General features: G+C 45.6%; 1 protein-coding gene across 1 annotated transcript in view; it reads right to left on the bottom strand.

Annotated features, from left to right (window-relative positions):
- LOC146176775 (uncharacterized) overlaps positions 1-23,261 on the bottom strand; it is a 31,746-nt gene that overhangs the window by 5,461 nt on the left and 3,024 nt on the right. The window contains exons 4-9 of the mRNA XM_084582957.1: positions 21,304-21,386; positions 17,314-17,387; positions 11,985-12,055; positions 9,391-9,497; positions 8,059-8,123; positions 2,428-2,519 (exon numbers count right to left, since the gene is read on the bottom strand). Of these exons, the coding sequence (XP_084439083.1) occupies positions 2,428-2,519; positions 8,059-8,123; positions 9,391-9,497; positions 11,985-12,055; positions 17,314-17,387; positions 21,304-21,386 (492 nt within the window). The remainder of the gene's footprint in view (positions 1-2,427; positions 2,520-8,058; positions 8,124-9,390; positions 9,498-11,984; positions 12,056-17,313; positions 17,388-21,303; positions 21,387-23,261) is intronic.

Raw genomic sequence — 23,261 nt, forward strand, 5'->3', positions numbered from 1 at the left:
ATGTCAGCGGCTCGGTCACTCCATGGTTGCCTACATCTGGGCTGGGAATGAAGATGGTTGCTATGCAGGCAGTCTGGACTTTCCATCCTGCTCTTTCCCAGAGCAAAGGCGCAGGGCACGCTGCAAAGCTGTAAGCGGTGTTCAAACGCTAGCACAATGTAAGCAAGCGTAAACAGAAAGCAAGTGGTTGACACATGGCCATCCATGGTCATCAAGTTGCCGGTGGACAAAGAGCGCGCAGCCTGAACATCAAAGGGACGCACCTGAGGGAACTGGTTCTTAAAATAATCAGGAAAACCTATTTGAAGCACTGATCTCCATTTTCTGTGAACTACACTTAACGCGGTGTGACAGAAGGCATGAGCAAACTTCTTCAACCCCCCCCCCCCCCTTCCCCTCCACCACTTTCATTTTATAGAGCACAGCGCTTTGGTGCCCGCTCCTGCGTTTTGCGTCATCGTTGCCGTTGGCATCACCGTCGGCCTCGTAACCTGGTGACGTTATGACCGAATGTGACGTCGTCATGATTTCACATCTGGCTATGTCTAATAATCCGAAGTAATAATGAGTCACATCCGGTCATGACATCACCAGGAGACTCACGCATTATGAAGCTGACCCCACCGGGCTTTCGATCCAGGCGTCCGTTAGGCACCTTTCATTTGGCGCTTCCTCGAATGCCGCATCATGGAGAATATAGAAATAGACACAGTACAACAGGCATCAGCCACGTTTAAAATTGGTTGACATCAAAGAAAAGGTGCAGTATCTGTCACAATTCCGCACGGACACCTTAACTGAGCTGTAAAGAAAAGGAGGAAGGTGGCAATGAAAAAAAAAGAGAGAAAGACGTGCCGCAGTGGAAGGCTTTGGACGACCACAAAGTTTCCTTCATGTCAGTCAAACCTGTTAGTGGAGTGTTTCTTGAAGGATTATGTGTGAAAAATTAAAAACATTTGCCTGTAATTGTACATTTGATCGAAATCTTTGCCTCAATCTATCGAAAAGGTGAAACAGCTGATGAGCTGCCCTCAAATTTCGCACATGATCGTTAGCAGTTTTTGAGACCTTACTGAAAAGCAATTCTGAATAACACTTTCTTGCATGGCAGCAGTGTTTCGTGGTGAATGGGTACGCAAGACTGAGAGCTAACAAAAAGCCATTTAGATAGGCTATCATGTTGTACAAAGGTGGCAAACCTTGGTTTATTGTTTCTGTCACACTGCAGGATACAAGGATACAGCATTAATGATCAATTCTCTACTACCAAGGCTACGTCAAAGTCCTCCGTTATTTGACACTTCTTCCTGCCCCATGCAACTCCTTGGATCGCAGATGTGCGCCGGTCACTGGAAATTGTCTTGCACCTTCCTTCTCTGCATGCAGTAACATGTCTTTCATGCAGTCATGTGTCTAAATTTTCTTAATTTTCAGGCGTCAAACTGATGGTTTGGTTCATGGGGTTTAATGTACCAAAATGACTCATGTTATGAGAGACGCCATAGTGAAAGGTTCCTGAAATTTCAACCACCTGGGGTGCTTCAACGTGCACTCACAGTACACGGGAGTTTTGCTTTTCGCCTCCATTGAAAAGCAGTCGCTGCACCCGGGATGCAATCCCGCTTCCTTGGGCACAGTAGTCGAGCGTCCTAACCAAGGCATCGGAGTGTTAGCAAAGGAGGGAATCTGTCCTGTTGAAGCTAATGGCGCATTCGGTTGGGGGGATGAGAGCAGAGGTGCTGAGCATTGCAGAGCAGTACATGTGCATGCCGAGCAAGGGTGTAATCGTCCTCCCAAGGGAACACTCTCTGCGTGTCGGGAGCAGTGAGCCACCACCATGTGACCGCACTTCTCTTCTCAGCATTCTTCGCCTGCCCGCACTGGCGGCAGTTGCAACCCGAGGAGAGGTCAACGCTCCATGAAAATGGCTTGTTTTGTATGCCTTTGTTCTCACAGCGTGGCGATTTTCCTCCTTTGCCCCTTTCGATGCCAGCAGCGACTCTCAGACATGCATACAGCACCAGAGAAATGCTTTCCGCCCCTGATGCAAATTCGCTTGATTCCGAAGAGCTCACCAAGCGCAGATGCTTTGCAGCCGCCCTTTTGAGCATCGTTGACTCACGAGAAAAATAAAGGTGGCACGGATATGACGCTTTATGCCATGTGACTTTCTCTACACTCGCTTTAGGCGAGAGAGCAGCCCGGGCTGCACTCGACTGTTCTAAGCGGAGGAAAAGCCCTCCGCCTCTACCATTGGAAGCCAGTGATTCTACTCCTGCTCTCCCACTGGAGGGCGCCCGCTTGTCTGAGAGCACTTTGGAAGTACTCTTGAGTGCACCTGCTCTCTCACTCGAATTCGCCATAAGTATTACAGTTTTCACAAAGGGAACAGAGTGAACAAGAACCACCAGCTGGTCTGCAACTGACCTGTGTCCGGGAAGTTGTTGGTCTTCTTGACAATGACTCGGGCCTTGCCCGCCATGCTGCATGTGTGGGTGTCACTCGTCTTGCAGTACACCCTGCACAATCAATGGAGGGAGAGAGAGAGAGGCATAAGACCCACACACATCATTGACAGGGTTACGAAAGTGGGACATAAATGCGTTTCGTGACAGAGGAGAACACCCCAACAGGTGATCGGTTGAATGGGCGCTCTCCTGAATCGTGCAAGCTCCTAGTAAAGTCCAGCATGCTGCTGCATGTGCTACATCTGCTCATTCGCACAGTTAACAGCCTAGGCAGTTCTGCATGAAAACGAGTCTCAGTACAACTTGATAAACAATGAAAGCAAGCTGTGCACCATAGCAGACATAGAAGATGATAGCCCACACTACACTCTGACGTCTGCAACCCCATTGCACCTAATGTAACCATCTACATTAAGGGGGGACATAGGTCCTTGAGAAAACATTTTTAATATTGAAGGTGCAGCTTTGAAAATGTGCAGGTATATGTATTTCTGCACGCTTATCTCAAATATGAAATCAAATTTTGCAAAAAGAGGGTCTATATGCAATATTTTATGAGCAGGTTGTGATAAGGTTTTAGAAAAAACTGCTGTACGGATGCTCAAAAGCTCCATATCAATACATTCTAGAAGGATCAAGGAGTGCAACAGTTGTGATCACCCAAATTTGTGGCTAAAGAACTGAAATTTTTGGTAAAATTATTTCAGGAGAAAAAAATTTCGTGCTTACACCTAGCCACCATATCAAACACTTATTGCAATCAACGACTATTTAGCTATGAAACAACAAAAAAAGGACCAATATCGAACGAGTAGAAGTTGAGATAGGGTTGTCAGAAGGCTGCCAAGTGGCAAAAATGGCTAAACTGAAAAAACTGAAAAAACTAAATACAAAGTTTTCAAAGCTTCTTTTAGGCAAAAAAATTTGCTTGCAGCTGAAGCATGCTCCAGCTGAGTAATGGTCGGTTTTTCTTTGATGACGCCGTTTCGCAGTGAAGACAAAGCCAGCTGAAGCTGCCCGCTTCCGCTCAGAGTTGGCTACTCGGCGATCATCTTTCTCGTGAGCCCTCTGGCTGGCTAGGCTGTTTGGTTCCACTTGAAGCTCTTTGAGTATGAGTGATGCTGCTTCCTGTGTCCCAGAGTTAAATCTTATCACTGCTTCAGCGATGGCCACTTCACAAGAAATCAGCGAGGCATGCTTTGTCTTTGGCATCAGAGACCAAATCACCGAATGGAGTGCCTCATTAACATTTTGGGTTTGGCCTCGTTGGCATCTGCCAAGCAAGTCCTTATCAGCAAGGTGCTCATACAAAGGAAGCAGTGCCTAGCTGACATAGTCGGACAGGTTGTACCAGTGTTTCGGTGGCTGCTCTCCCCTTGCTTTGGCAGCATTATGTTTCACCACGAGTTGGCGCCTTGTGGGCACAGGGCATGGTTTGGGCACTCGTCAGTTTATGTCACGTGGTATTACCGTATTTACTCACATAATGCTCGCATTTTTTTTTACGGAAAATTGATGCTAAGCTGGAGGGTGCAATAATTATGCGGGGAAAATTTGCGAGGAAATGTTTTGGAGCGCTAATAGCAAATTTAAATAGGTGTGAATTGGGATTCTTAGGCCAACTATTGCAACTATAACCAAAACATTACTTTCAAGCAGAAGTTACCTTTGTTATAAAAGTACAGGGCTGCCGAAAGCACAAATTGCTAAAGCACTTTATTTGCCGCAGGCAGCCTCATCATCACTTCCCGCGTTTCATGGTATAATGCTCACAGCAGACCATACAGTTCTACTCTTGATCAGAGACTTGGCCCCAGTACGTGTCGACACTGCAATCGCCGTCTCCAGTAGTGAACTACGCAGAACTCGTTGATGCCGAAGTGCCTGCTGCAGCGTAGTTGCTATGCTGTAGCGCGTACTCGAAAGCTTTCAACTTAAAAGCAGCTATGTAACCTGCGTACCACTTTATCGTGATGCAGCACCAAGAACACGGTAGACAGTGGAACAAAGCAAGTGACACGAACGGAACGAAGGAACAATGGCAATAAGATGCGGAGGCAGCTCTCAAAATGGCGACGATTACGAGCATCATACAGGTAAGAAGAAAAAAAAAAAAAAAAGACGAGCATAACCTATGATGATAATGATTATGATCTACCCGAGCATGCTATCGCGGCCTGGTAGCGCGTGCACACAAGGCCAGCTAGGTTCAGTAGCATTTCAAAGATGGCGCTTGTTACTAATAGCACTCTCATGGTGGTAATATTGGTGGTGCGATAATTATGCGAGGAAAAAAAAAATTCCAATATTTGATGCTGAATGCGGGGGTGCGAGCCTTATGCGAGTAAATACGGTATGTGGCCACCACTGCTTGATGCATCTGTTCGACATCCCCTGCATGAGATTTCACTGCCCAGCCATAATAATTGCAGAGTTTGGTTATAAAATACAGTCGAACTCGGATATATCGAACTCGAAGGGGATCGCGAAAAAGTTCGATATATCGATAATTCGATATACAGAAATTGGCTTGTGACGGCACTTACGATGCTAAAAAACGATACCGTATTTGCCGCGTAATCAACCCACTCGCATAATGAACCCTCTCTCTACTTTTGCGCCCGAGAATTTGAAAAAAAAAATGCTTTAAGGCCAGCTCGCTCACATGCAAGCGATTGAGCGATCTCAGCGACGAGCGGCAGCGACAGAGCGAAAAATTTCCAACTTGTTGGAACAGCGTCCCGCTCGCCGCTCGAGCCATCGCGGCAGCTCAAAATAAGGTTTCTGTGTCGCTGCAGCAGAAAATCGCGAGCGTTTTCGCTTGCATGCCGATGGTGCGTGTCACTCCGTTTCGGTCGCCGCATCCACAGCCTATTTCTTGGCAGCGTGCCAAGATGTTGCGCAGCGATAACGTCAGGGCGCGTTTATCTTTTTATAGCTCCTCCGGTGGCGGGGAGCGAACTTGGCAGAGTGCCCGTGATGAATAAGCCTGGTTCGATTTATCACAGCAGCTTGATGATCGCAGCAGCTGACGGCGTGCTTCCGTTGATTCATACTTGCAAAGATAAACGGCTCCCGCCAAAAAAAAAAAAAAAAGAAAGCCTGCCGCTTCTTAACGTCCGCAGCCGCCATATCTTACGCTATGTCGCGCGTACAGCACAACGATAAGAAAGAATGACTCTCGCAAAAAAAAAAAAAAAACAAAAAAAAAAAAAACAGAGAGCTGCCGCTTCTTAACGTCCGCAGGCGCCATAACCACGTCAGCCGCCGCGCGCAGAGGGTTCGCAACACACGCTGGAGAAAGCGTCGAATGGGCACACCCATGCACATGGCTTGCAAACGTCATGTGTTGGCGAGCGGAAAACGATAACTACAGATGCGCGCGCCTTCGGGGAATGGGCGCGGCGCTGTCCAGAACTGTCCCCTCTCATTCCTTCCACGCGTGGCTTGAAAACGTCACGCGGCAAACGGCCAAAGGTGATGCGATCGTCTTTGGAGAAGGTACACTTTCCAGTGCGTAGTGCGGAGTTCGATATATCGAACGACCAGCGAAATTGAGTTCGATATATGACGCGGCTTTCCTATACTTTTACATGGGATTTTCAAGGGGATATTCCGTGAGTTAGATATAACCAAAATTCGATATATCCGGGTTCGATATAACCGGGTTCGACTGTATACTGTCAGTCAGAATTTTTCACCCAGTGTTTTGACAATGCTCAGCGTTTTGCTTCTGAACAAGATTGCGCAAAGCAGTGCCCATAAGCTTTTGCACGTGATTTGTGTAGTCTTCCTTTTCTACTGATATAAAGCCATACACTTTGGCCTTTTCCACTGCACGAAAATGCTTGCTGTCCCAGTCGCACAGCATGGTGGTGTAGCGCAGGCCATGCCACTTTAGTGACCTTTCAAAAAGCATGACAGCTGCTTCCACCTCCATTTGACCAGATTTTGAATCAATTTTTTTTTTTTAAGAGATGCTTTGCCTTCCATGCACCATACTGGGGGTCCTCTTCTTTGCGTGCATTTCCGCAACCAGGACAGTGGTTGCACAGCACAACATAGTCTAGTACATACCCTGAAAAGAGCTCTATAACAGAGCCCACGCCAACGTGCGACTGATGCCCTCTTGTCATCTAAGCTGCGTCAAAACAGACAGCAATATTTCTGGGGTTCCCAAAATTGAGTTCCTTGTAGAGATCTCTCAATGCTGAGGCAGGCTTTAGCTTGGATTTTAAGTGCCCCTGGTAGGCCTTGTTGCTCAGGCCCTGGTGGGATATTCCCATGGTGGGATAAAAAGTCACCGAGAGCTGTCTGGCCATTTCCTGAACTAGTTAGTGCTGCACAAGCTGCGAGAATATTCACCTCAAAGGGCTTGCACTTGGCAGTTCCTGGCATACGTTGTAAACTCCCTTTTGCTCACGACATCGGCGCAAATGGAGCACCGTAGGCACAACTGCACAGACACTCCATCCTCACGCGCTCTTCGGAATAGACACGTCACCACCACACTGGCGGCACACGGTTTTTTTCAAGTAGCTAGTTGATCGCACACAGGTCGAACACTGTCTATGCCGCCGCCGAAGGGCCCGAGTCGTCTTGCACATGTGCGGAGAGTCTGCAGCTTGCGCTTGGTGACAGATAGAGATAATTCACCAACTCAGGTGTCCGATTGTTCTTGCAGTCGCTCAACTTTTTGAGGGCTCATAAAGGCAGTGTCAATGCGCGTTCATTCCTCGCAGCCACCGGTGTCGATGAAATCGGCAGCGGACGACACTGAGCTGACCGTTGCGCGTTCGACCATTTCGCTTAGATCCCCTACTTTGGAAGCCGGTGGACGGTGTTGCACTGCGTCGCCTTGTTCGTAGGTGCCTTTTTACGTTTCTTGTCAAATTTGTGCGCTCTGGAACTTTCGGTATGGTCTAGGCACTGTCCGCTCTGAAATAACTTGACTTTTTCAAAATGGCAGTGCCTGCGATGGCAGCAATAACCCTAGTAAAATGGTGCAGACCAATGAGAGGCAACCATTTCATCACGTGATAGTCGATGGCCAATGGCACAACAGTTTGGTATTTTGTTTTTTTCTTTCTTGTGGCTAACAAAACGTCGCAGCGTGCCCAGCTCTGGTGGAAAGAAAGAGGAAGAGACGCTCTTTCAATCGAGACCAAGATGACGGCAGTCTAGCGCGACGCTCGAAAATGGTGGACGGCGCAAAATGAGCATTTTTGAAGTGCTTTCACGAAATTTTCGGTCAGAATGCTATCGTTATTCTGTGTTTTTTAAAGAACTACAGTGTTTCCAGCTTTGAAACTTCACCCACATTTAGAGAATGACCTGATAATAACGACTAACACAAAATTAAAAAACAATTTTTTTTTTTTCAATTTTTCGGCCGCAAAGACTTGTGCCTCTCTCAAAGTGCGTACTGCTCAGAGAGTGCTCCGCGTCAGGAGCTTGGAAGAAAAACAGAGGCCATCGGTGTCTTTCAATCGTACTACCCCAGAAGATGCAGTGCATACAGAGACCGTCCTCACAGACTTTCCACTCTGCCATGCATTCCTGAAGAAATGGGGCTGAAACAAGCTCCCACCTGTCCGTGGGGCCCCTGATGTGCAGGTGGTCTTCGTATTCCATGCACCTCTCCCCATCCTTCACCTGCAGGCAGGAAATGAAGCAGTGAGGGTAGGGTCTCAAGTGCACCAGACAGACATCATCGCGCACTGTGCAGTTGGGGCAAAGCTGCAGCAGCTCTATTGTGCAGGCATGTTCATGTCACTGTGCAATGAATGTGCGACCGTTCATTTGTGACTGCCTCTTGAAGCCCTGTGGACCCTGCACTTCATATTCATGAAACAGGGTGAGAGGCTCTCTCTAGTGAAGACCGTAGAAGTTAATGCGGTCATATGTACACCAGGTAAGAGGCCACAGAACAAGGATTAAAGGTCACATATCTGTAAATATGTATCTCTGTCTCTCTTTTACACACACATACACGAGAGTGAAGTTCAGTGCACAGGCAGTCAAGCTGATTCTTTCAGAATGCAACATAATTCACGACAGTTTACATACAGTGAAGGATCACACAGATTTCCTCCCATCATACTTTTTTCTATGCAATTACCGAGCAATTATGTCACAGATTATCAATCCCTACCTTCCGACTGCCCTCACCCTCAGTTTTCTTCACGCGCTAAAACTACAGCCACGTTTGCTGTCTTAGCATACCTTTTACATCCAGTGGCAGTTCAGAATGCCTACAACACAGTTTTTCTGGAGCACAGACTATCACCGATCGCAGCATCTAAATAAACCGGCAATTTATGGGTCACTTCTGAAAGAGGCAGTGATTCCTTGAAATGCACTTCCTTGAAATTTTTACAACTTTATAGAGAAAACAAGGCTCAGCATGGTCTTCCTATGCAAAAATTCTACCCCCCCCCCCCTTCCCCACTGCCACTAATAGATTCACCCTTACTTCACACTGTTGCCAAACATACCTCAGGTCAAAAAGCATCACCAAAAGCCATGTGCAAGAACTCACTTAACATAAATAATAAAGTGGTTAAGGCTGAAAAAACACAAACAGAAGACTCTCTTTAAATTTGCCCCAGCAAGCGTGCAGCATGCTCACATGCTGCACGCTTGCTGGGGCAGAACAACCGTGCGCAGCATCAGGTCACCACACTAAGTCCCCTGAAACTGCCTCCTGCGCTATGCACTGTTCCCTACTCCACTGACTACACTCAGCCTAATGTTACAGCTTCTTCTGGCACCCCCATTACCCACGGTTGGAGTAACATTTATGCCTGCTCACCCCAATCCAGTCTGGAAGCTAGTTCTGTCACATAGCAACAAAGTTCTCTCTTCTCTCCCTCAAAGATAAGCGCTTTCCTCTGCAAGAGCAACAGGTAAGTGATCCCACCTTGTCGATATAGGGGCAGCCCCGCAGGCCCGATATGGACAACTGGTTCACGTCGTCCAGTCGCAGGTACGTGTGCAGCAGAATCGTGAAGGAGAACTCCTCCTCACCTGTGAAGAGAGAGAGTCACCACACATTGCACAACGGGAGGAAGAGTGATTAGGGAGTCCTTCAGTGCTTCATCCAGTCATTCCACATAAGGCTACAGCTGGCCGCTAGATTTACTAGGCTGCTAGAGCTGCTGTTATATTTCAGGCAGCATTTGCACCCAAATATTGAAAATCCTTTGCAGCTGTCGCATTACCTGAGACTACAACAATACCTAGCATTTAGTTTCCAAATGAAATTTGCACACCTTCCATAAGGTAATTGCAGGAGCGACAAGGGCAATGCTAATGATGTACAGCCGCCCAAATCTTTAACTGGGGTGCGTGATGGCCGCATTTCCTGCGCTGCTGCGCTTTAGGGACGATAAATGTTGTTGGAAGGTCAAAATTAAGCAAAGTCTTGGTGGGCCTTCGCCGATAGTTGAACTTTTACCAGGCCAACTCCAGTGTAGCATTCAGAATCACAGAAAATGCAGCCGTCACACACACCAGTTAAAGATTTGGGTGGCTGTACAAACGCCTTACTGGAGCAGACCTTAGGCATGACTAATAGCACAATGTTTCAACCCCAAATTTCCGTGTAATATGACGGGGCGCACTCGGTCCGTGATTGTCAGTGGTAAGCCAATGGTGTGCTTTCGCAGTCATCAGTGTGTCACGTTTTGATTACATAGTGAATATTTATAAGCGAGTTCTTCAAGAAAACAGCCCACCATTTGCAATTACCAAGTCCACGTGATATAGTACTTGCTGACATCGTGTACGACTGGTGCTTCCTGCTCTTATGCACTTTGACCAATGAGACCAATATGTCATTTTGAACGGTTTTATCCAGAAGTATGCTTACCGAGTGTCTGCACTAATTAAAACCACAAAATTTGTTGCCTGAAAGTAACACCGACTACAGCTGCCAGTTGTTTTCAGCACTGCTGGGGAGGTAAGGCAACACTAGCACTTCCAGCTAATTTTGTATGTGTACCGTAACATATCATCATCACCAGCCGGATATACCCCCTGCAGGGCGAAGGCCTCTCCCATATTCCTCCAATTAGCCCGGTCCTGTGCTAGCTGCATCCACTTGAACCCTGTGAACATTTTAACCTCATCCGCCCACCTAACTTTCTGCCGCCCCCTGCTACGTTTTCCTTCCCTTGGAATCCAGTTTGTTACCCTAAGTGACCATCAGTTATCCTCTCTTCGCACTCCATGTCCTGTCCATGCCCATTTTTTCTTGATTTCCCCCAGAATGTCAGTGACGAGTTATTTCTCTAACCCACTTTGTGCACTTCCTATCTCAACGTTACACCTACCATTATTCATTCCACAGCCATCTGTGTAGTCCTTAACTCAAGTAGAACCCTCTTGGTTAGCCTCCAATTTCAGCCCCATTGGTGAGTACAGGTAAGATGCAACTGTTGTATACTTTCCTCTTGAACGATGCCGGTAAGCTGGTAGTCATAATCTGCGAGTACTTGCCAACCGCACTCTATTCCAATTTTATTCTCCTAGTTATTTCCATCTCATGGTGTTTGTCTGCGGTTACTACCTGTCCTAAGTAGACATATTCGCCTACTACTTCCAGTGCTTCGCTACCTATTGTGAACTGCTGTTCCTACCCGAGTCTGTTGAGTTTTGTGCATATTGATTTTTAAGTTTACCTTTCTGCTATTTGTGTGTAGATCAATAATTATTCTTTGCAGTACATCCGCCGAGTTACTTAGCAAGGTAATGTGATAATCGCTAATAGGATCAAGATAACCTTAGATTTTAATCAACTAAAGGATCAACAGAATTTCGGAAAGGGTACTGTACCATCGACCATATCCACACTATAAACCAGGTGAGCCATAGCCCTTATACTCATGCGAAACCTTAACAGTCATGCAGGCATTGCGAAATCAGGGTGTAGATGAGCCATACGTGAAAGTGCTGGAAGATATATATACTGGTTGCACAGCAACCATAGCTCTGCAAAAGAAAGTAATAAAATTCCAATAAAGAAAGGTGTTAGACAAGGAGATATGCTCTCCCTAGTGTTATTTACAGCTTGCTTAGAGGGTGTATTCAAAGATATAAAATGGGAGCAGTTGGGTGGATGGAGAATACCTCAGTAATCTCAGTAATGGTAGGTGTAAAATTACGAGATAGGAAGCAAACAGATTGGCTCAGAGAAATAAATTGAGTTACTGGCATTCTAGTCGAAATTAAGAAAAAGAAATGGGCATGGGCAGGATATGCAGTGCGAAGACAACCGATGATCTCTAAGAGTAATCAATTGGATTCCAAGGGAAGGAAAGCATAGCAGGGGCCAGAAAATTAGCCGGGTGGATGAAGTTTACAGGGGTCAAAAGAATGCAGCTAACACAGGACGGGGTTAATTTGAGTAATATGGGAGAGGCCTTCCCCCTGCAGCAGGTATAGTCCATCTGATGACGATGAAACAGGATGAATATCAGTGGGTGGATGCTGGGCAGAAGTGACGTGCAGTACCTGTGTTGGTCACCCTGACGTCTAGGACGAGGTTATTCTTCCTCAGAATGACCATGTACACCACGCGGAACCTGCAATTAAGAAAAGCTGCATGGCGAGCACAGCAAGTTTTGCAAACCCCCCTCCAATATGCATCTAAGCAAAATGCATCATAACCAGCAGTAGCATCTGCTCCCACTCTGTAACTCAGCTGTAACCACCAACCCTGTCTTCCTTTAACCGGACTTGCGCTATTTTCCCCCGCGTTAAAGAACTTCCTAACCGCATTTGACTAACACTGCAGCCATCATCCACATTTAAATCGTTTTTCAATCCACTTTCTTACTCAAAAGCAGCATTGCTTATCTGTAAACTTGTGGACAATCCAGCAGAATAGTGAAGTATTAGATATTATGTTCAGTCCGAATGCTAGGTATTCGTCTCAAGTGTATAACATTTCCAGAACGGCCCAAACAACCACTAGCGTGAAGTGTATACTGTATTCATACAATTATAATGAGTGTCTTTCTTTAGATCATCAGCTTCAAAACAAGCCTCAGATAATATTCGAAACCGAGGCATGGATATAATGCGATTCTCCCTTTTTTTCCTCTGTGCTTAAAGTACCTACAGTATTCTTCACCACAAGGTACATAAGCAGCCAGGAGAATCCAGCTTTCTGACAGCCTTCAAATCGGGTAGTGCACATGGAATTTGGTGAAGAACATAGAAAGAGGTATAGTGCGTTCCACTGAGAAAACGAGGGCAGTCAAAAAGTTCAATGGGGAAAGACTTTTAGATACACAGGCCAGCTTGACATGTAACCCAAGTCCCTGAATTCTGAATGGCCTTTTTTACAAGAAGCCGACATACCTTTAAGAAGCATGACAAAAGTTCAATGCAGTTTTCTTTTTAATGTAAAGACCGCATAAAAAAAACTAGCAGAATTATGCAATTTGAAACAAAAAGGAGGAAATTACTACTTGCTTCGAATTTGCTCGGAAAAAAAAAAAAAAGCGAACTGCCAAACACACAAGTCAACTTGCCTGCTTTATATGCTACATGCTCTTAGACTAGGATGCACTAGTATGCACGACTAGGATGCGTTTTTGTCCTGTGCTTTCTTCTCTTCGTATGCATTCCATTGCCAGTCCAACTTTGTTCTCTGGCACACATTGCATGCTTCCTGTCTCCCTTTACGTTACGCCTAACATTTTCCCCTTCAACTTGAAATCTTTTCATTAACCTTCACGTTTCTGCCCCGTAGGTTAGTTTTGGTATGAAAGCAGTTATACACTCTGTCTATATACTCGGTACTAACCTTCTTCTCAAGGGATAGTGATAAACTGCCATCCATTACCTGGGGGTGGGAGCCAAATATGCTCCATTCTTATTCGCCAAGTTATTTCACTCTTGTGGTTTGGGATCTGTGGCCACTACCTACCTACCCCACATACAGATTTGCCAGCCGTAGGCTTCTTACCAACCAGACTGTTGTATGTTACCGGAAATGAAGCGGTTTCACTTCACTTCCAACAAGACGACCACCGGATGGATACCCAGCCTACCGTATTTACTCGCATATAGGTCGACCTCTATTTTTTTTTTTTTTCAGAAATGTTACCCATAGTTACCTATCGACCCATATTCATGGCAAAAGAACCTCGACCTATATTCGTGACCAAAGTGAGCAGAAGTAATGAGCTAATGGAGTTTTATGGTTGCGTTTGCCATGCAAGCAGTGCCAGCTATACTGGTACTGAACTTATGTATGTTTGCAGTAAATAAACACACAAAAAAAATAAAAAAAATGGTGTTGCGAAGTCTAATAAAAACGTTTGGAACTAATTTGAATGCTGCCGACAGCATTCGAGATGGCCATGCTGGTGAGCCGATGACAGAGCAATGCTGGTGTGGCCTCGCGGTCGAAAATAACAGCGAATTGAGTCTTCACAAAAGTTTGTGTCATCTAGTGAAAGAAACACAAACTGTGCGCGGCGGCCATGTTTTGATCAGTCCGGCCGCGCCTCCCATAGAGTATGCTGTCAACGTTCGCCTTCGTAGAACCATGCACCGCAAGCTGCGTTGGAATGCTCAAAAGCGATCGTTTCATTTTTTACCATCCAAGCAGTCACTGCTAGCAACAAGCTCTATTCAGAATGCCAGCATGTTGCTGCGTGCCCTTCTGCAGCCAGCACATAGTTGTCGACTAGCACGGAAACAAGGTATGCGTGTATACAACCGCTCGTTTGCAATCCTGATTGGTTTTACAAAGTGTCACTTGCATCATGTCAAGCATTACTGCACGTCCCTCTGACTGGTGGGGAGTGAGCTCACAGAACGTGATATTACCCAAAACAGCAAGGTTGTTTTGTGTGCTATGGAGCCTTGTGAACTTGAAGGATAAGCTTATGCTGCAATGGAGGACACCGGAGAAGGAGCAATGCATGTATAATGAATGCTATACTGCAAATAGATTCGTTGAAACCTTTTGTAGGTAGACTGCATTCACCATTCTGTGTTCGACTTACGACAAGGGCACGATTACGGAATCTGCTTTTCACCATCATACAAAATGGTAGTGACTGGTGCAGAGAGCAAATGGTTGTCTAGGGCGCACGAGCTGCGTGTTTCACACTGCAAAAGCAGCTGCCAAACCCACGGAGTCTAGTAAAGTGCCGTAATATGCTCCTGTCCAGCCAGTTTCGAAAGATGTTATTAAGTGATGATGCGTGCGAAGTCCAGTACACGTCCAGAGCGTGCAGCTCAGGTTTGTATTCTGTGCCTAAAAATACCTGCCAACGCGGCCAATAAAATAACGAAGCTGGTGTGTTTTGTCAAGTTGCCCGATCATTCGAATTAACAGCCACCTGAAGTTCAGTTGATTTTGTAATAGGCCGACTTCTTGTTTATTACCTCTGTCAGAAAGAAGGCATCGGAAGCCTTGACCTCTATGCAAGCGCTGAAATGGGAAGCTTTGGTAAAGAGGAACTCGGTTGAAATGTAAATAAATGTGAAAAGTCAACTTGCATTACTGCGCAGTGTTTGCGCTTGCTACAACCGGCTGTGTTTATAAAATCAAATTTATATCATACTGTTATAAAAATATTAGGGGGTATGACGCGATAGTGTTAAGGGTATAGTCGTTAAGGGTATGACGCGATAGTGTCTCACTCTCTTTTTTTAGTTTTTAATTTTTGTTTAGTTTATTTTTACTTCCATCATTTCTTTCTTTTCTTTATTTTTTACTTTATTCGATATTTAACATTTTTATACACCAATACTCAGCATCAGCGAACGCTGACTTTCCATTCTGAGCGATTTGACATCTTTGAACACATTCTTCAATAACTTGAATTATTCAATTCCACAGAACACAACTCCGGTTCATCAGAGTTTAGCATGGACAGTCAAACAGCGTCAAACCGGCCCGGAAAGCCAACAGACATCCGATAATAAGTTTCACTTTTTTTCTCCGAAGCGACGGTGATGCGCAAAACAAGGAAATAAATTCGTAATCGTCTATCATAGGCGCCCAAGTAAACAGTAATGCACACAGACAAAAAAATTCTCACATTATGAAACTTTGGACACTATACCTGGATAGGGATGACGCTACGCGAATCAACAAGGGGTCCGTGTATGACTCTCAAAGCAGTTTGTAACTGCACTCGGCAGTGCGGCAAGTGGGCCCCGCCATGCCTCGGCTGTCAAAATACGCATCTAGGCATCGCTTTAAGGTTGGCACGAGCACAGCACACTAGGCTACAAAGTAACAAGCGCAAGCAGAACGGCAGGCACTGACGGATGAACACATAGCTGACGAATGAAGCGATCAAAATATGGTGCCAGCGTGGGATCAGCGTGCCTCTCACGTTTGCCACACCTACTTTTGTAAACTCTCTATTGCTGTGTGCACCAGCATTGCTCTTTCGCTCATTTCTGTGGTGTTATCGTGGTAGACAGCTTAGGAAGAAGTATTTTGGCATTTAAATAGGCACCAAAGCCAGTGTACTATAGTGTACAGAGGTGGTCATTACCAAAACAAATGCTACGGCAAGCATGTCGAAGCTGCAGTCGCTCATAACACAAATATTATAAATGGAAAAATTACGACAGTTAAAATCCGGCACAAGCGCTAGTGCAATTAATAAGTCGCAACTAAGTTGCTGATTAAAATATTCACTGGTTTAACCAATCCATGAAGGTGGTGCTGACATCCACTTTCAGGTTGTCTACTTTGCAGGCTTTGGAAGGCCTGTCTTTGTTGTTTCCCTCTGCGCCACCATTTTGCAATCGCATTCGCAGTTGTGCGCTTGAGCGAAGATGTCGCGTCGATGGAGCTACATACGCGAGCTACATGACCATACGTGATTTACTGTTATGCTGTGCTGCACTGCAGATGGCTGGAAGTTGCCGCCGTACATCGTGTTTTGCCAAAAGACAATTCCAAAGAATGAACCATTCCCAGAAAAAGTGATCATCTGGGCTAATGAAAAGAGATTCCTGAATGAGGAGATGGTTAAAGGATGGCTCCAGACTGTTTGGATGAAGCGACCGCGAGCTGACTTGGGCCGTCCAAACATGCTCGTCTTGGACTCGTTCAGAGGCCGCATTTTCCCGGGCGTCAAGGAAGCCCCACAGAAGGTAGGCACGGACCTGGTTATCACATCTGGCAGTATGACGCCTCAGTTAAAAACCCCTGGATGTCGCTAGCAACAAACTTTTTAAGAACCGCGTCTCCAATTATTACAAGGAATGGCTCGTGAAGGACAATGCAGCCATGACGCCAACGGGACATCGCAAAAAGGCCCTGCTCAGCAAAGTGGCGACATGGATCAAGGATGCGCAGGCGGATCTTCCAGCAGAGACCATCCGGACAGGATTTAAAAAATGCTACATTTCCAATGCACTTGACAGCAGCGAGGACGACGTCATTTGGGATGCCAAGATAGCCTGTGAAGCATCCTAGGAGGAAAATAGTTCCGAAAAGGATGTGGCTTCTAACAGCGACTAGCGTAATTTAGTGGCCAAGTAGTTTATTCTGAATGAAGGTTTGTCGTGTGCATGTTTCTCAGTTTTTCAAAAGATATAGGTCAACTTATTATTGAATAATCTTTTTTTTTTAATCCTCGGCGAGCCCAATGTATAGGGGGTCCACCTATATTCGTGGTTGACCTATATGCGAGTAAATACGGTAGTTTTGTACATTTGTTTAGATGGGTTTAAGAGAGATTTGGCTGGGCAGCAATGGCAACCTCAGAACCATCGCATAGCCTTTTCTTTTTTTTTTCAGAGCTGTCTATGGCTTCTCTTTTTAAGCGTTAAGCTAAATAAATCCTCCACTCACTTGAAGTTCCACATTTTCCTCGTCTCCTCCGAGTCCTGAAGAACCAGACTTGCTGCACAGCCACCATCCGCGACCTGTAAGCGGAAATGGGACCAGAGTCCGGTTTCACAACAATGCATGCCTATGAAAATACTGGCCAAAGTTACAGAAATCATGAATGCCATTACGATTACCAGCGATTTGACAGCAAGTATTGATCAGTAGCCCCTAGGCTTAGAGGGTTAACAGGCATCTCGATTACCATATTTACTTGCGTAATGAACCCAATCCCCTCTTATACTGCTGAAGAATTTTTAAAAAGTTGTTTAGTGCGTCCACCCGTTTTGCGCCGCTGTCACTGGGATCCATAGCGCATTTCTTGGCAGCATGCCAAGATGCTGCGCAGCGATAACATCAGGGCGCATTATGTTCAGTCGTTAGCTCCTGCACTTGACGTGTGCACTTGAACTTGGCAGAGTGCCAGCGGCCTTGACAGGAGTGCCAGCTGTGGCTTGCTGGGTCCGTCCGATAGCGCAAGCCCAGTTTTCAGTATGTTCTCTTTATCATGCCGCAATTGGGGCATGTGCCGTCCACTGCCACAAAGCCATTCGAACATGTAATAACAGCAAACGCTTGCAAACACTTTTTGGAGTGAACCATGCTAAAAAGCCAGCATGCTTTCTTTGATGACTGTTGGGTGGAATGATGAGGTGAGAGTCGAGAGGGGATACACAGTGTGCTCTTGCAATCAAATTTTTGCCTGGGACTAATTTTTTGTGGTGTAAGCTTAATTTGAACATTTTTCCCGCTCCCAGTAACTTCCAATTAACCAGGTGTTACTGGAGTCATCTGTGGCGTGGCAGCCATAAATAAATCCCGTCAGCCATAAACAGACCTGCTTGTATGAGTTTCCCCCGCTTCTGCACGAGGACTTTGTTCAGTTTGGATGATACCAACTTTTTACAAGGTCCAGTGAGAGTTGTCTCACTGAGACCGCACCATCTGCAGGTGCTGAGATCATGCTGTAGTTGTGCTTTCACAACTGCATATTGCACGTCACGTGAACAAAGCAAATCTCCTTATCACTGAATACTGATGCACATACAGTACTTGCGTGCACTCAAGCTCCGGCCTCGGCGGCCGCTTTTGACTCAAGGCGAGAAGCTAGGTGCCTATGAGCGGCGTGAAGTCGATGCAGTGCATGCCAAAGAACCCCAGTTGATCGATATTTCTCAAGCCCCCCCTACGGCGTCTCTCATAGCCTAAGTTGCTTTGGGACGTTAAACCCAGAAACCAAACCAAACTACGTCTCTTACTATTGCATAGTTTAATGGTGTTACCACATATTATATATTGCTCCACTGTGGGTCATCCAAGCATGGAGCCAGCCGTTGGGTCACTCCGCCCATTTCCAGTTGCTGCCAGCACATGTTCGTTTACCTTTGGCTGGGCAGTTTCGGGCTGCCTGCTGGCTACCAGACTCGCCAGGACAATTTAACGCTGATAACACTGGGCTGCTCTCAGGCAGTTAGCAGATGAGAAAGAAGAGAAACGGAAGTGGGAAGCTTGCGCCGCCATTTTTTACAAGAACTAGATGGACTGCAGTGTTTCATGCGACGTTTTGTTCGATGTCGAGGGCAGCGCAGGTGCTCACTCCGGTTGGTCTGCAATGAACATCATCTCTGACATCTATTTCAACTGCCATTGCTTACTTATTTTATGTGTACTATATGGCAGCGCACCTCTTCTTGCCATTTCCAAACGCAGTACCGCATCCGTCAAGTCTGTAGTTTCTGTGTATTTTACGATACTGTTCTAGGACTTTCTCAAGCATTGCTGTGGATTCCAGCCCACAGTACATGCATGCGTATCAATGCACACACATTATCAGCATGCGGAGAGGGAGCGCGGATGTGGTCTCCGTTTTCTGTGCAGTGGAAAGGTGACCGCGCTTTGCGAAACGCTCAGAAATATTTGAGAAGTGCCACGTGTCTGTAGAATCGCCTCTCATTTTATTCATTAAAGAGAAAATCTTCCCAGTGTAAGCTATATCAAAAGCATGCACATCGACATGCAAAGCCGGATTATCACGCCTTTCATGAACGCCCTCTTTCTCCACAGCGAAGGCGTAGCACACAGATACCACTCGCAGCTTTTGTGCCAGTCCCATTGTGTAATGAATTCAAATCAGCAGCATGCGTCTAAACTTTTATTAATGGTGCAGATGCTCTGACGAGAAAAACATTTAACCAGCTTATATATTCTTATACTGAAGTTACGCATGCATTACAGGGGCGATAGATGTACTACACTTGGGCGCTGGCTCAACGTCACATGATCCAATTTTCCCTGGGCTCAGTGCTCCCACGTGCGGCAAAACACCGACGACGCTCGGGATTCGTGGCATCGCACAGTACACCAAATATCTGCTTTAAAAGATAACCCCTGCGAGGGGTCACAGCTGAGTCGTAGTTCTGCGATAATACTATGTGTAGTCAATGGATGCGACAATCCGAGCGCACAGGATATCGTTTAATGAGCAATGCGAGTAAAATTCGTCAGATACTGAGCCAAATGAAAAACTTTAAAGGGTATCAGTGGTCCTGAAGACCTCTCGAAGCTGACGTGCACACTTCACAACCCACCCGAAGTCCACACGCTTGCGTCATCCCGAAGCGCGAGCAGCTATTCGTTCTGCCGTCTTTGGCTGCCCGTGATAACTTCGTGTCATTTCTTTCACATACAAGAAGCCTATTTCTGTAGTCCGTGTGCATTGCAGCAACACGATGCCACACGCACTGCATTGGTAAACAACTTAACAGGTGGAGAGCAACATATGGTGTAAGGCGAGGGTGGTATCATAGTTACCCAATGGAAAACGCTACGGTGCGTTATGCCTAGCATGAATCCAGCGACAAGGATGAGTGACAAAGAGCAGCCAGGGAAAAAAAAGAAATGGTTTGCTGCTTAGAAGCAAGCAAGACTAGCCCTTTGCTAATTTACAAATGGTGCTGATCTGCACCTTCTAAAAGGCTGATCATAACGAGCCATGAGACCTGACAAAAAAAAAAAAGAAAGACATTTTGGCTGCCTTATGTGTTTAATGTTATGTGTTTAGTCCCTGCAGCATATGTACTGGGTGGCAGTGGGTGCAAATAATGTATCTCGGATACACACTAAAAAAAAATGCTGCTCAAAGAAGGCCTTTCAAAAATGGTGTCAACAGACCCTTGTGATACCCCGATTAATCTAATTAAACTGTATGGTGTCTCCTTTCCTCTGCAACACCCTGTGTTATGCTAGCACGATCGAGAAGATTATTCATGAGAATCAGTCAACGCTATTGGCTGCAGTGCAGGGGGAGGGGTTTGCTTGGGGGGAGAGGTGTCTGCCACAGTCTTCTTCGAGTCCTATCTGACCACAGAAAAGAACTCCGCTTTTAATCCAGAACTGAGCCCTACAAACCGTACCAAGGATAGTTTATACTGAAAATCACAATACAAAAATTTGAGACAGTGATCTAGCTTCTAGCCCTTGGCATCACCTAGGGGCAAGCTATTTGTAACTAAAACACCGTTTTGAAATCTAGTTCCCCCTGAGCCGTCATGCAGGGAAAATGTGAAGAGAAGCTAAAGAACATTTCAAGCATCCATTACTACATTTGGCTAAGTACATTGCAGAGGCCTTAGTTACCATTCTCTAAGCTTTTATGAAAGTTGCATGCATGCTTCAACGCTTCTCTAACGAGAAAAGTGTCATTAATGAAGCTGCTTACACTGCCTAGACTCAGCGTGACTAGGGACAATGCCTTCAATGATGCATGGCCAAGGTTTACAAGGTATACTCGCAGTGAAATGTGCTTATTTTGACCTAAACCATGCTCACGTAGCTTACTGCCCGTGCCATTTGTTAAAAATTCTATGTGGCCGAAATCCCGCCCAAGTCACTTTTAGGTAATGTGATGGCTTCTGTATCACCCAAAGTATCCGGAGGAGTGGAAGAAGACCGTACCGAGTGTGGTGCCTCATGGACGGCCCATCTGGTGATCCTTGCAAAGCCGTGCTGAGGGCCCAGGCTCCATGGTCCAAAGTTGGCTGCACATAAGTCAACGACAACGTGGACAAAGCTTAGAGCAGAAGTGATGGCTATCTCAGCAAATTTTCTGCAGAGCACAAACGATGGGGCCCCAATAAAAACTTCCACCAAAGAGAATTTTGCGCGTATATTTTAATCACGGGAACTCGATCCAGAGCCTCCGAACATGCTTATAAGCTTCGAAATTATTGTCCTGTGTGGATTATCTCCTACTTATATTAATTTAAATGTCCTGGCTCTCACAGTCTTTTATTTTTAACTCATTGCAGAGAGGAGGAGGAGTAAACCAATGTACAGGCAGATTGCCTTTCAAGCAATCGCGTGCCATCAGCTGAGCAATATGCAGAGTATCTTTGAAAACATAGCATGCTTGCTTCAGGCTTGTTGTTTCAGTGATGTGTTCTCTTAACTAGAAATATGCAGCTATATCTTATAAAAATATTAACTATGACCCGCCCATAAACCTTAATAAACGTTATTTTGGGTGTCCTCATAAATTTATATGCCTTTGCTATGACCCGCCCAAAAACCTTAAAGAACATTATTTTCGGTGTCTTCATAAATTATAATGCCTTTATTAGCCTCCGCACAGTGACAAGGTTGAGTCCCACAAGGGCGAACAGAACACCTTTATAAGAGGGAATGTGATAGCATTCCAGTTCTCAGCTGCATTTCTTTCATGTCTACTTGGATCAGTTCCATTCCTGCATTTGGTAACACATCATCTGTCATCGCATACCTTTTGGGTGGGTAATATCATTATTGTTTCGAACCTTCAGGAAATTAGAGGCTAATTTTGAATTAGACTCTCTGTGGGTGATGCTCTGCGACTGGCCCTTTGTGGCCATGTGACCTCTATGATATCAACATTGCTCAACCATCAGACAATGTGATCCCTCATGGCAATCAGGTTATGGTGTCATTAAACTCTAGCACATTGAAAAACACAATTTTCTGTTTCTATCTGGGTGTGCTGATTCTTCTTCGGCTGCATAAGGCTTACCTATGGTTGAGGAACCTGGATTTTACGAATCTGGCGGGAGTAATATGTGAATTTCATTTTCAGGCTTCTTTTAGCTTCTATCTAGCTGCTCTCTCAGTGAAGTAGGACCTCTTTGTCATTAGGACATAGTAAATAATTGAGGGAAGATAATCCCAGATTCATGCTCAGTGTTTGGAATAAAGTATGCATCACAATGCACTCAACAGAATTCAGAACATACAGGAACTGTGTAGCATGACATTCACCCCCCCCCCCCCCCTACTTTGAAGTGCTACAAACATTTTGTACATTTATTCTCCTAAAGTGGAGCAATCTTGGGAACAATATTAAGGAGTATGCTTTTGTGTGCATTATACATGGAACATCAAGTGGTCAAAGTGAGTGCACAAAAAATGTGATGGAGATCAAGAAACATGAGGTGACAAATGAGCATTGAAAATTGTGGTTGTAAATTTCCCTTTGACAATGACTGCCTTCCCAATGTGGCTTTGATTTTGATTTCGCAGTCTCTCTTCATTACTATTCTGCAGTCCTTTGGAGGCTGCAAAGGGTGGATTAGCATTGGGAGAAGGTCTTTTGGGTGGTGAGATTTGGTAAAATGGAGCTTCTGAAGGGTGGAAGTCGGTGGAAGAACCCGGGGGCAGGAGACCAGTTTTACCAGTGGATGCCCTTTCAGTACAAAAGTTAACCAATCAACTGGTTATGCGTCGAAGTTAGTGCAAGCCCATATTTTTGTGTTTTGTGCCAAGAATATTAATAATGGCTATTTCTTCGGGTCCACAATGCAACTAGCCTTGAGGCTGTCGCACGCCTAACACATGGCTTCTGTGCCCAGAAAAAACAATGAGCACACTTTTAAGATTGTAGCGAG

The sequence above is a fragment of the Amblyomma maculatum genome, chromosome 10 (assembly GCF_055883805.1).
Source record: "Amblyomma maculatum isolate TAMU_Amacu chromosome 10, ASM5588380v1, whole genome shotgun sequence".
In the NCBI taxonomy this organism is placed as follows: domain Eukaryota; kingdom Metazoa; phylum Arthropoda; class Arachnida; order Ixodida; family Ixodidae; genus Amblyomma; species Amblyomma maculatum.